Source organism: Tachypleus tridentatus, chromosome 7 (assembly GCF_004210375.1).
Source record: "Tachypleus tridentatus isolate NWPU-2018 chromosome 7, ASM421037v1, whole genome shotgun sequence".
NCBI classification, from domain to species: Eukaryota; Metazoa; Arthropoda; class Merostomata; order Xiphosura; family Limulidae; genus Tachypleus; species Tachypleus tridentatus.
Window position 1 is genome coordinate 78,997,268 of NC_134831.1, and position 14,554 is coordinate 79,011,821.

General features: G+C 32.5%; 1 protein-coding gene across 15 annotated transcripts in view; it reads right to left on the reverse strand.

The window, feature by feature from the left end:
- Positions 1–14,554, reverse strand: part of LOC143256046 (uncharacterized) — a 184,845-nt gene that overhangs the window by 72,317 nt on the left and 97,974 nt on the right. For 6 of the 15 annotated variants that reach the window (XM_076512665.1, XM_076512666.1, XM_076512662.1 and 3 more), the window contains exons 3-8: positions 12,929–12,963; positions 10,892–10,927; positions 9,172–9,216; positions 6,158–6,352; positions 4,744–4,761; positions 4,096–4,131 (exon numbers count right to left, since the gene is read on the reverse strand). In XM_076512665.1, the coding sequence (XP_076368780.1) occupies positions 4,096–4,131; positions 4,744–4,761; positions 6,158–6,352; positions 9,172–9,216; positions 10,892–10,927; positions 12,929–12,963 (365 nt within the window). Of the gene's footprint in view, positions 1–4,095; positions 4,132–4,743; positions 4,762–6,157; positions 6,353–9,171; positions 9,217–10,891; positions 10,928–12,928; positions 12,964–13,126; positions 13,195–13,219; positions 13,331–13,548; positions 13,689–14,554 lie in introns of those variants that run through there. The other 9 variants (XM_076512668.1, XM_076512667.1, XM_076512670.1 and 6 more) reach the window with 8 other exon arrangements.

Here is a 14,554-nt window from a genome sequence, read left to right on the forward strand (position 1 = left end):
TCCAGGACTAGTAGAGCTAAATGAGTCTGTACAAATAGTATAATTGGTGTACTGCATAGGTTCTATATGATCCAAGGTGAGAGAAATGGCATTCAATTCAGTAACAAACACAAAAGCTATAGTGGGGATTCTGTGTGCAGCTACCAAACCACAATTCACGCCCAAACCCACAGAGTCACCTGATTTTGAACCATCCTTATAAATGGGAAAGAAAGGACAGTTCAAAAGATATTCAGCAAATAGAAAATGGCACTTCCAGTTGGGAGTATCCACCTTCCTCAAATAATTCTAAAAAAGATCACAGGTGGGGATGGTAATAAGCCATGATGGGATGGGTTGACCAGTGAAGTCAGCAATGTTATTCAAGGACAGACCCTATTCAGCCAGCTGGGTCTGGACAGTGGACACAAATGCTAAATGGTACAATGACAGACTGTCTATTTTGAAAAAACCAGCCCACTGAGGAAGGAAGACATAATGCCAGGCAGGATGCTGTGGTAAGGATTAAAGTTTTGAAGCATATTGTAAAGAAAGTTGCAAGCAATGGAGTTGAAGAGGAGGAATGTGAGACTTAGTGTACAAACTCTGGACTAGATAAGTGTGGAAAGCCCACGTGCAAAACTAATCCCCAGCTGGTGAACAGAGTTCAACATCTTCTAAACTGAGTTTGTGGCAGAATCATAGACCAGAGACCCATAGTACAGTTTGGATCAACTGAGAGTACAATTGATCTTTAGCAAAAAACATCGATCCACTCCCCATGAGGTGGAAGAAAAGACATGGAGGATGACCAGTGCCCCTGTACACTTGATGCTTAATGTGTGAAACAAAGGTAAGTTTATGGTCAAAGATAAGTCCAAAGAACTTTGCCTCAGGAACCATGAAGAGAACAACATCACAAAGACAGAGCTCAGGACTGAGGTGAATACCTCGTTGGCAGCAAAGTGCATGCAAATGGTTTTAGTGAAAGAAAAAAACAAAACTGTGTGCTGTGGTACACTTCAATAATTAATCGAGGGCAGTCTGATGCTACCACTCAATAAACCTCATGCTCATCGACTGACATGAGATGTAGAAGTCATCAATATAGCCCATTTGTAATGGAAAAAGGTAGTTGTGTTGTGTTAACATTAATCTTCACACTGAAAAGTGTGACAGTCAAGACACAGTCCCATGGACTCCAAGTTTCTGTGGAAAAGAATGGAAAGGCATTGAGCCCAGACGTACTTGTAATTGCCAGTCTTTTATAAAAGTAGATAAATGGCCATACAACCCATACAAATGGAGGTCTCACAAAATGTTATACCACCAAGTAGTACCATAAGCTTTCTCAGGGTCAAAGAATACAGAAAAAAGATGTTGCTTGAGAAAGTCTTCCCTGATCGGAGTTTCAAATTGAATCAGGTGGTCCACAGTGGATTGCTATCATTGAAACCCACATTGGGGAATGAGAGGAGGTTGTTTGATTTGAGGAACCAAACAAAACAAGTATTAATCAGACTCTCTAAGACTTTACAGAGTCAGCTTGTCAAAGCAATTGGACAATAGTGAGAAAGAATTTTGGAATTCTTCCAGGCTTAGATAAAGGGAGGACAATAGCCTAGTGTCAAGCATCAGGAAAAACACTCTCCTGCTAGATCCAGTTAAAAACAGCCAGAAGAAAAGCAAGAGAGATAGGCAAGAGATGGTGTAACATCTCACAGTGAATATAAAATCAGATCTGACCAATGTACTGCAGGCTTGAATTACATTAGTGTAAAGGGGCAATTGTTATCATAGAGACAGTTGGCCAGAAAAGAAAAAGGTGATAGCTCTGCCCGAGACTTTATAGTCAAGAAAATGGAGAGTAAAACAGAAGCACTAGATGCACAAGAAAGGTTTTGCCAAGAGTGTTGGTGATGCTCTGGATTTGAAGAACAAGATCAAAATTGGGAGAGAAGTATACTGCTCACTGATTTTCCAAATCTTCTCCCATATAATTTTGGAACTAGTGATATAAGAGATGCTGGTTTTGAATTTAATCAAAGATTCCTTTTGGCTTTGATGTCTTACCTGCCGAGTATGGGCATGGGTTTGCTAAAAAGCAATGTAGTTTAAAAGTGTGAGATAGCTATGAAAGATATTCCAGGCCCATTTTTGAACCTCCGTGCCATTTGGATGGAAAGACTTCATCACAGATGAAGATACCATGGAAAATTTGTTGAGGTGTTTGGAATAGATTGAGCAGCCACTTCTGCCATATAGTCATCTATCAATGGCATACAGACAATAGTAGGATCAAGTTCTGAGTGAGAAGTGAAAGAGGGCCAGTTGGCTTGGTCTATCTTCCACTGTGGCACTTGGGTCGGGTGGCATCAATCACAGCCATTCTACCTCAAAATGATAAGAAAATGATCACTTCCCCTGATGGTCAATGTCAACCCCCAAGAGAAGTAAGAGAATAGTGAAGGAAAGCAGATAGAAAGATCAATAACAGTAAAAGACTGACTAGGTACATGAAGGTAAGTATAAGAATCAGTATTGAAGAGAGAAACATTGTTATCTGAGAGCATACAAAATCAGTACCACCCCAGATGGTATTATGTCCATTAAAGTCCCCCATGGTTATAAACTATTCAATGAGGGCATCAAGGTCTGATTGATCATAAGTCTCTCCAGGTATAAAGAACAAACAGTGATGGAATGACCCAAGGAAACATGGATGGCTTTGGCCTTCAAGGATATGTCAAGTGGCAAAGAAAAGGTGGGCACATCAGAGCCACCCCTACATGCATCCGTCTATCACACAACTTGTCATTCCAGAACAAACAAAACTGCCAAAAGGTGACTGTATTGGATGGTTTCAAAAACGTTTACAGTAAGGAGACACACACTGAATGATAAGAATCAATTAGCACCTTAATGTCATCCAAATTTGAAGGCAAACATTGACAGTTCCACTGTATCAAGGTGGCTATTTTTACTAAGATGGAGGAGAATTGGGTAAAAGCCCTCCTGTTTTCAATCACATCATTTTTCTTTTGTAGAAGGAGGTCTCTTGACCTCCACAGATCCTGCTCTAGGTCAAGCGGGCAGATCTCTGTCTGAAAATGTAGATTTCAGTGATTGAGGGCATGAACTATTAATCATTCTGTATCTTGGGGCCAAAGTAAAGTATTAGCTAGAAAACCAGTGTAAAGCTGGGAAAGAAAATCACTTGAGTCCTTTATACAACTTAGTGTGAATCTTACTATCTGTGAAAAAAATCTAAAAACAACCAACTTCAGTGAAACAAGATATGTCAATGATTACTTTCTTTTGTGATCCTTTTAAAGGTCATACTGTGTGAGACAACAAGAATGACGAGAATAACAGAGAATAGAAGTTTATTCTTGGGCTTCCTTTGAATGTGAATATTTATAATGTCTTTGGCTTGTGTCTTAGTTTTTTTAGTTAAGTCATGATCACGTTCTACAAAGGCAGATTTATCTCACAGTTGTTGTTACACTTGATTAATGTAATCACTTTTTGTTTCATATGACAAATCTTTTGGTTTTATTAAAGGATTCTGTGATAAAGCTGATAATTTTATAAAACCTTCAATGCTTCTTTTTTATCGTCTTTTAACTTTCTTTCCATGTCTATATTCGTCAAATGCATATTACAATAATGTTTTGGTTTGTTTTTGAAACTCGCACAAAGCTACACGAGGGCTATCTGTGCTAGCCTTCCTTAATTTAGTAGTATAAGACTAGAGGGAAGGCAGCTAGTTTTCACCACCCAACACCAACTCTTGGGCTACTCTTTTACCAATGAATAGTGGGATTTACCATCACATTATAACACCTCTACAGCTGAAAGGGTGAGCATGTTTGGTGGGAAGGGAATTTGAACCCGCGACCCTCGGATTATGAGTCGAGTGCCTTAACCACATGCCCATGTCTGGCTAGGTAAAGCATTGGAAGGAATAAGCTAGTTCTATAGTTTCAGTGTTCAATTGCATATCTTTTTTACTATAGTGGGCATTAACTTAAATTTTGATTTGGTACCAATGTTTTTATCATTAAAATTATTTGGGTGGTAAGTTTTTAACATAATTAAAATATCATTATTTACCTTTGATGAGGTGTATGTTGTGTATCCAGAGTCTCCCTGTTGAAGAAAAAATAAAATAACTTTATAGGTATTAACACTACATAATACAAAAAATATTTTTAAAATGAACAAATATACATGTAGTGATTTAAGTAATTGATTAGAAATATAAAGGACATAAATTAGAAATACTCAATGAGAAAGTTTAAAAATATGTTACCCACAAGAATATATCAATAAGATATAAAAGTTATTTTGTAATTATGTAGAAAGCCATCAATAACAAGTTTGTTGTTGATAAAAGTGCTGAGTAACTGACCTGTCTATGTTATTTTAATGTTAAGGCTTTTTTATTTTTTAAGCAATGTATGAAACCACAAAAATATCATTTTCATTATGTAAAAACTTGGCAAAAAATAATTACACTGTAAGAATAAGTATATTAATAATTTTCCAGACAACATAACATTTAGATGAACTTTAATTTCAAATTATATATAAAATAGTTTTATTGACAGTGCCTCAAAGATACTTTTAATGTACATTCTGTTTAACATGGCACATTTTTAAGCTAACCTAATGTAGACTAGTTTTCTGTTATTTGATATAATTTTTTTTTACTGTAAAGCTTATCATATGTCAAAATATATTAAGATTTATTGTACTTACTTTCTCTCCTTTTTGTCCCTAAATGTAGAAAAACAATAATAAATGTTATAAAATAAATTAAGTTTTCAAACTGTATAAACTATTTTAATTCAATACTGCTATCTAATATATTTTCTTTTCATGTAAGATGTCACCATTCTGAAAGCAGAATTGATACATTTTTTAAAGAGTTTGTTTTAATGACAAGAAATCAGTTAAAGTTTTGAAGTCATATTGAGTCCATAGTACATTTAATTCATTGTTAAAACATTCAAGCCAATTATTCCCCAGTGGTTAGCAGTTTTAGTCTTACAATATTAACACTCACAGTTAAATTTCCTGCAGTGGACAAAGTGCTGATAGCCTATTATGAAGGTTTGTGCTAAAACAAACAAATCAAATGAACCCAATTAAAAAAGAAATGTTAATCTACAAGAGGTGTAGATTATAATGTGATCTTTGTTATAAAAAAAAACCTGAAACTGTATAACAGTAATTATACAAAAATAACATTTTAATGAAATAAAATTAGTGATCAAATCTGAGATGTTCCCCAAATGCTTACATACAAGTTATAGTTAACATATCATCCCTTTCTAATGACAGAAATAACAATAAAAAAATAACATTATACAATGATTGTATTGTGGCATCTTATCAAAGTTGGCATCTACTCTTAGTCCATAACATCGATATTTTTGGTCTGAAAGAGGTGTACTGTTCTGAAATATTTTGGGTCTCGGATAATTTTTAACTCACTTGAACAACATGCGTCTTCTCATAATTTGGGAGCATCAAAAGATAATAAAATATATTTAGAGCTAAAGAAAATATGAAAAAGTGTAATACAAATCACCATTAGTGACCCAGCTTTGAGATCTCTCTACAGTTACTGTTGACATGACAAACTAAAGTTTGTAAACAATTTTGTTTTATTTATTAAATGTTTCACAAAGCTACCCCTAACTTTGAAATGATATGCTATAAGAAAAGCAGCATGTCAACACACCCACCATTAAATCTTGGGCTACTCTATTTAAATATGCTCACTGCTCTAAAGCACACAGTGAGATTTCTGTTTTTTTACAATGGGCCAGTGGACACCAACAAGCCAACAAGTGATCTATGGACCCATCAGGTTTTCAAGGGCCTGCACTATTATCAGATACTGCAAAAGTAAACAAAACTTTATTTGTAAAAAGATGTATTCACCAGCAAGCTTACAACTGGCCCTTAACTTTACAGTTATCATCTGAAGTGATCTGGTATGGAAAATAATTGTGTTATATTAGTTATCTATCTAACTTTAATGATATTTTGAATGCACAGTTTATCCTTTTTTTTAAAACTAACATTCTCATTAAGTGTGTATGAAAACTTTGATTTCATGTATGAAAAGAATCCTGGACCAGATTCATTTAAGTAAGCCTAATACCTTTAGTTTGGAGAAGGTTAGTGTAAATACTGTTATCAGTAGAAAACTCTCTCTGAAACACTTAATTATCTGATCATTAAAAGAAGAAGAGAAGAACACAAAAGGCAAGTCTAGAAAAACATTAGAAGAGTGGTCCACAGCTGGCAAGGAACTACTTGAGTAAGTACTGAAACAGCTGAGAAGAAAAGAAGTATCCTAGTAAAAATGAAATAAAAAATATTATTTAATTTACAAACTCTAAAATACAAAAACCTTTTACACAGAAACTTACATTTGGGTCATTCCATGTCAAATCATCCAAGGGGCTGCAGGTGACCCCCACAGAATGTCTTGAAAAAATTCACATGTGCTCATCTACCCATGTTATGAAAAATTGCCAAAGATTAGATCAGTATCTCTAATAGCTTTTAGCTGCTTAAAGCTGCAAGAGTAATGGTGGTAGAAGGCTGAAATTTGCTACACTGACTGAATTAATCTCACAGAATTCAAAAATGGTCTCAAACAAAGTTTATTGCACTTAGGATTTTCATAGTGAGACTGTAAAATCACCTGAAAACCCAAAATTATAAAAAACATTGGTTTATTTAATAAGCCATAGCTCTGAGACTTAACATGATACAAAGCTGAATTTTGTTTTCAAATGTCCTATAACATATCAGTTGATAAATTAGCAATTGTTGTAATTAAAAGTGTATTAAATCTCCTGTAAAAAAATGTAGTTGCATGCAACTTTTTATGATTCAGCTAAAAATATCCCTACTTCAGGCCACAGTTTGACCATGTCACCAGTTATTCAGCCTTTTCAGATTTTTATCATATATTCTTACATCTCTGAATATGATCTACAAAAACATCAGGATGGTGTTCAACCTACGTTTTGAGTTATAAATTTTTTAAAGTATCCTCTGACCATACGTTGTTTACTTGAAAAAAACAACACTTCAATTCAGGTGTGTTAATGTGTGCAAATATATCCATACAATTTTGAAATAATTTATGAATCCCATTGAAATATTCTAATCAGCCTTTACCATATATTCTTACATCTCTGAAAATGATCTTCAAAAAAATCAAGGTTGTGAAAAATAATAAATTATCAAATTGTAAGTGTCTCTGATATGTACCATTGGGCAAAGGACCACATTCAGGGCATTCAGTTCTTTCTTGTCAATCAGGAATCAGTCCTGCAAAATTATGTAAAGTTTGATCTACTTGAGTGATATGAAAAATACAAAACTGTGGCAGGTATTAGGTCATATCATAGCTTTATTCCCCACTCTACCAACAAATTGTACATGAGAAGGCTATCAGAGGATGATGTGTACACAGTTGTAACTGTTGGTGGTAGCAGTGAAAGTGATGCTACAACAGCTCAAATAGAGTCTAATGATAACAATGACAATTATCAGCCAGGGAAATATGTGGCATGCACATACAATCATGAATGGTATGTGGGAAACATAAAAGATAGATCAGATGAACATTCCGACCTGTTGGTGTCATTTATGAAGAAATCAAGAAACAAACTGTTCTCATGGCCTGCAAGGTCACGTAAAGATGAAAACTGGATTCCTTTCCAACATGTTCTTTGTCTGATAAGTGCACCTACCGTGCAAGGCAGTAGTACTCGCCAATATGTTCTAAGTCAAAGTGATCTCAACATAATCAAACTCAAATTTCAGAAATTTATTCAAGCTGTCTGAACAAAGCAATGTTTATTTGATGTTGTTAAGACTAATTTATCGCCAAAGCAGTTTTTGAAACATTTCATTGTCATGATTATTGCAGTTTGGTGTGACTATAATCTTTCTCAGTTATCCCCTGTTGTAGCACTGTGCTTTTTGTGTCTGATTTACCTTTGCATTTATTATATTATGAATCTTAAACTCAGCCATATCTGCATAACTGTAATGCATACACAATATATTTGCATTGCAATGTGATCTAACTAGTTATGCCAATCAAGTTGTTCAGAAATGAATTAATTCTTTCTTGTTTCTTTTAACTTCATTATTTAACATTGTGAAAGGCTGGTTAGAATATTTCAGTGGGATTCATAAAATTCTTACAGGTATTTTTCAAAATTGTATGAATATATTTGCACACAGTAACACACCTAAACTGAATTTTGTTTCAAATAACAAACGTATGGTCAGAGGATACTTTAAAAAATTATAACTCAAAAAGTAGGTTGAACACCACCTTGATTTTTTTTGTAGATCATATTCAGAGATGTAAGAATATATTATAAAAATCTAAAAAGGCTGAATAACTGGTGACATGGTCAAACTGTAGCCTGAAGTAGGGCTATTTTTAGCTAAATCATAAAAAATGGCATGCAACTACAATTTTTTTACAGAAGATCTAACAGACTTTCAATTGCAACAATTACTGATTTATCAACTGATATGTTAAAGGACACTTAAAAACAAAATTCAGCTTTGTATCATATTAAGTCTTAGAGCTATGGCTTATTAAATAAACCAGTTTTTTTATAATTTTGGGTTTTCAGGTGATTTTACAGCCTCACTATGAAAATCCTAAGTGCAATAAACTTGGTTTGAGACCATTTTTGAATTCTGTGAGATTAATTCAGTCAGTCTAGCAAATTTCAGCCTTCTACCACCATTACTCTTGCAGCTTTAAGCAGCTAAAGTTGCCAGAAAATGAATTTGCCAAAAATACAAAAATATTACTTAAAGTTTACAGGGCTGTAAATCAGAAACTATTAAAGATATTGATCTAATCTTTGGCAAATTTTCATAACATGGGTAGATGAGCACATGTGAATTTTTTCAAGGCATTCTGAGGGTGTCACCTGGAAAATTTTCCAAAAGCTGAATGATTTGACATGAAACGACCCATTATTACTATTTACAACTACTGTTTTAGTAACTTCCACAAAGAGAAAATGCAGTTCAGTATGTTTAAAACAGTAAAGAATACAATGAGTAACATTCAAATGTGGTATCAGTTAATAAAGGATATATAAGTGGAACAAGAGATTTGCTTACTTTTGTTCCTCCTTGTCCTGGAATTCCTGGTAAGCCCATTGGACCCTGAACATGCATCACAAAAGTATGCATTATAGTTTAAGTTTCTTATAATCACAAAAGCAAAGTATCATATTAACATAACATAGTTTTAACTGTAGTTTTCATGCATACCAACCATACAAGATAACGAAAATGTGTACTTAATTAACTAATTTATAATCATTCATTAAGAGTTAGTATATTAAAATTACTATACATTATCTCAGAAATAAAAATGTAACTTTACCATATAGAAAAAATATTATAAGAAGTATAAAATAGTTAAGACTGATATAACTACAGTAAAAATTACATATCTTCAGAATTCTACAGAATGTTTGTCTTACTGATGCAAGGATAACACAAGATGACTAATTTATCTTATGAAAAATGTTTCAATTTCTTAATATAAGACTTATGAAACAGTCAATTAAGAAGTTAATAAATAAAAGTTACGGGTGTTTTTTCTCTATCCCACCACTCCTATTCCTTGCTAAACATAAACCAGATAAAGTCTTTCTAAATAACAATAAAAGTTAACCATTGTTATGGAATGAACTGTCTAACACTGACTCTTGAAACTAAGTTCCATAATAACTTTCTTTTTGTATCAAGCAATTGAGCACTTTTCAGTTAATTGCAAAAACAAACAGATAAATCATATAAAATAAATTATATGATATCTCAAGCACAAGTATGAAACAAATTAAGCTTAGAAACTAAAAGACACTTTGTGGTTTTTTCCATGATATAAAGACATTTCTTTGAGAAGCTAATGTATATTTCATTTATATGCAAATAATATTGGTATTTGACAACCACAAAGACTCACAACAGAAGCAATTAATACAAAAATATACTGTCAGCAATTAATTAAAACCAAATTCAATATGCTTCAAATTCAAATTTGTTAGCAAAATTGTTCATAATCAATACTAACTATTCACTAACATTTACTTAGCATGTTCCAAACACTATTAACATGTTTAATTATCTGTAATGTTTCTAAAAAATAATAAAAACAAGTTTTGCCTCTTACATTTTTGTGACAAGTCATTGTATATGAATAATGAAATTTAAGTTTTCTTTCCACATATTTCACTGTGACTCTTTCTCTCTTTAAAGTTTGTATTAAGATGAAATACAGTCAATGAACTCACTACTGTTTTTGTAAAACATTCACTATGTTCAATTTATTGTTTTCATACATACATTCTTAAGAAAACACCAACAAGAGATCTAGCCAATTAAAGAAAAAAAACAGTTGTTTATTTCCTGTGTATAACAGCAAAACAATGTTAATATTGAAAAGATTAAAACAAACAGAAAAACTATATAATCCTATACAAGCCAATTAAACGATATATACGGGGAACAAAGACCCTAGATCTGTGTTGTAAAATAATTATGTTTACATAGTTATAGTGCAGACACTTATAGTATTCAATGTATCCTACATTCTTCTGATGAAACATTAGCAGTTTTTGGCTTAAAATAATTACCTGCCACCAGAACCCCATTGTATCAACATTGTATGCTTATTGAGTTTTGCATATGTGTGGGCTTCAGATCTAACAAATTAGAACCCTATAGTTTTCAAACATTCAGTGTACTGGCCAAATATATGAAGAAAAAATCTGTTACATTTTGGTTTCATATCAATATTTGAGATTCAAGAGATGGACAAAAAAAAACTTACTGGAAAACCAGGTCTTCCTGGTGGCCCCAAATTTCCCTAAAGGACAAAACATGAAAACAATAAATCTTATGGTGGATTACAAAATATTATAAATTATAAACTTACAATAAAATATAATAAAATGCATGCAAAACATTTTACAAATATACAAGCTAATAACATGTATAATGTAAACAGGTCAATTCTGTACACTGGCATTATTAAAAACCTGGGATCAAAACAAACTACCTATGAAACCTATCAACAGAGAATCAAAAACTGTCTCTAGGGGAAAGAATGCCATTTTATGCAATCAACAAATAACAAACGAAAAGTAAACAATTAATGTATTTCATGAATTTGGATTAGCATTTTCAATATATAACACAGACACTTTGTCACACCACATATTTATAAGTTCTGAAACCTGTGCATGTGAGATGACAGCCAAATCTTGGTGGAGAACTTGATTATGGTGTTCTTAAAATGCAGTGAATTATAAGTGCTTAATAAGAATTATATCTGGTGGCTGGTCCAGCCATGAAAGAGTGGTGCCCTGCCTTTTAAGTCAGAAGTGTACAAGTTTGCTGGAAAGTGTAGATGTGGCAAAAAAAAAAAGCTGAGTAAATCTAACAGAGTTGTTAATAATATTGTGTATACCCTAAATTTACAAAGTAGGGGCAACTCCCCATCTGCTCTTTGTGTCGTACTTCAAGTCATCATTTTGTGACTTGGGCTGAATGAGCTAGAGCTCCATCTTCCATGAAAACTCTAATGTCTGGTAAGTCAGTCATTGACATAAATAAGTAGTAACCATGTTCAACAGGAATTATGATCCACAAGCAGTACTGACTGCTTTGTATACAACCAGCTATAAGCATACAGCCATCAAAATGCTCCTTACTCACCCTCTCTCACAAAAATACTGTGTAATTTGTCATGGTTTACATACAGTTCAAGAAAACTTTCTGAGAGTAAGGACAGCTAATAAACCTAGGTGTCCCAAAGTTTAAGAATTTTGCAAAGCTGAACTTTACAACAACAAAATATAGAAGAATATGAAAATATCTGTGATACCCACAGCTTTTATTGTATGAGACAGTCTGCAATAAGGAATGGCTTCTCTCCAGATACTCTATCATGGTATGAAGATAATTTTTTATGTTAGGGGGTAACATTTCACCTATCCCGTCACAGTAGCCACTATCTGACATGGGCCATTTTACACACACACTTCTCATGCCAAAAACAGTCATTCTATTTGCCATTGGTGCTTGGGCTGAGCAGAAAGCAAATTTATTTTATATTATTGAAAGTGCCTTGTTACCTTATTTACTGTGGACAGCAGCATTGCAAATGACGTGACAATTACCCTGTAACTTTGACTGTCTTCCCATCATCATGCCATACAACTTCATGAAAATAAAGTTAGTTCCTGTACTTTCAAATACTTTCATTCGTGGCATGGCTGTTTGTATTTTGTGATTTTTAATAATAATAGTTATCAAGTTATACCTGAATTTAAGTTACATTTCCTGGTATTATTATTTCCTTATTTATTGACAGGCATATATCAGGATTAACACTTAGATTAATAAATAACATAACTAATCTAATATACCTGCCCAATTACAAGAATGATGCACTGTTATAAAACAAAACTGTTATCAACATTTTCATCCATCATCTCAAAAATATCTCGTGAGCTTTATCCAGCTTAAAAGATTTAGATTACTCTTAAATCCATACAAGTTAAAAATGCAAAATAATCTTCACAGTTTAAATATAAAAAGTTAAATATATTGTATATTAATCACGTTAACCACTGCTGTTAATAAAATTAATAGAAAACTTTAAGAAGAGAATGGAACGTAACTTCCGTAATATATGTGTGTTAGTTACAAAATATTACCGCAACTAAATATTTTCTATGCAATAAAAAGCTTTAGCAAGTCCTTATAAAACGAGTGCAAGTTCTAGTTGTCAAAGAATACATAACTCAATGAATAAATCTGAAAAGGATGTAACGTGAACATAAAAGTTAGTAAACAAGCTTACTTTTAGTCCTGCCGGTCCTCTGACCCCTTGAGGTCCTTAAAATCAAAGAGAAATTGCTTCATTTTATTATTCTATTAACAACACGTAAAATAATAAATTCACCAGCACTTTCAAACTGCTTCTAAATTGAGGACACTTCTAAACATCGTTTAATTAGTTTAAAAAAGTAGCCATCTATAACGAATAACAGTATTACACCTTTACAGGCAACATTACTGGACTTTTTACACATATTGTATTGAGATGTTGTTTACGTTTTTTAAATTCACTTTTAAGTCTTAAAATAAGTACTTTGTAAATCAAAGACAATATCAAACTGTATGAAACTAAATGTGGTCAAAATGAATTTAAAATATCATATTTCTATAAGCATCTTATTCAAGAGTTAAAAAACAACAATGGTTAAACTTTTTTTTAATGTGGTTAAGTATATTATAGTACACATCAGAAGTATCCTAACTACATTTCTAAAAGTTAACTAAATATGAAACGATGCGAGTCCAAAATTTTCACGACGCCTAGTTGCTTTGCGCCACAAAACGCCAAATCAACCAAAATCCTCACATAAAAATGAGGTAATTTTGCATTTATAAATAATAAATTTTGAAAATATGAAGTACCATAAATTATAAGAACGAATTTTACGGCTATACAGTTTGGCTTACAAATGTGCGTAATGCTTTTCAATAAAATACAAATTTTACTTTAAAATAACATCCTCAGATTGGACACATGGTTATTATTGGCTCTAAAATAGTGTATATTAAAATCACTAGATGGCAGACCAGCTGTTGCTTTAAAATAAAAAAAATTAAATTCATACCATAAATAAATAAAAGTAAACTTTCTAATAAATATCATTATAATTAAAAATAAAACTCAGAGATCAGGGCTTGAATCCAGGACTTCTGGCTACTAAACAAAATGTTACATCCACATGAACTATATAAGAGATATCTTCTTTTAATTTTACTAATAAGGCTTTTCAAATACAAGTAGAAAACTGCATACTTCTTTGTGTTGTTGTCTTCAGGCAGTAAGTGAGTGGATTGATTTACCACCATCCAACCAATTCATTTCAACTTAAGTGGACTCAAGCACGTATTTCTTTCTTATTATAATTTATATAACGAATCGATGAAAGAAAACTTTGTAACAACCTTTATTGCAGCTGAAAAAAGCCAGTAAGTGAATGGAAATTCCATGATTGAGGTTTGGAGCAAGGAGCTTTAGTTAATAGGGCCAATACTTTATCCAGAAGAGTTTCTTTCCATTTATCAGTTTATTAAGAACAATAATGATTGTTAAAAATTGGATTACTTGGGGCGATGTCACGATGGTTATAGTATCAGACTATATATTATTATATTGACATGTAATATCAAAATTTATTATAAAGAACAAGTGTCTCGTACTTACGACATACACATAGCACAATGCAAAATATTTAACCATATGATATTTTTAGCATAGATTTTTACTTAAGTCACTACTTAAGTGGTTTTACAGCAATATTTATAATAATAATTCTTAAAAGATACTATCACAATTTTTACCAATACAAGAAAGCTTCATTAAATGAGTATTATAAAACAATAACCCTGAATTTGTTTCTATAAACTAATG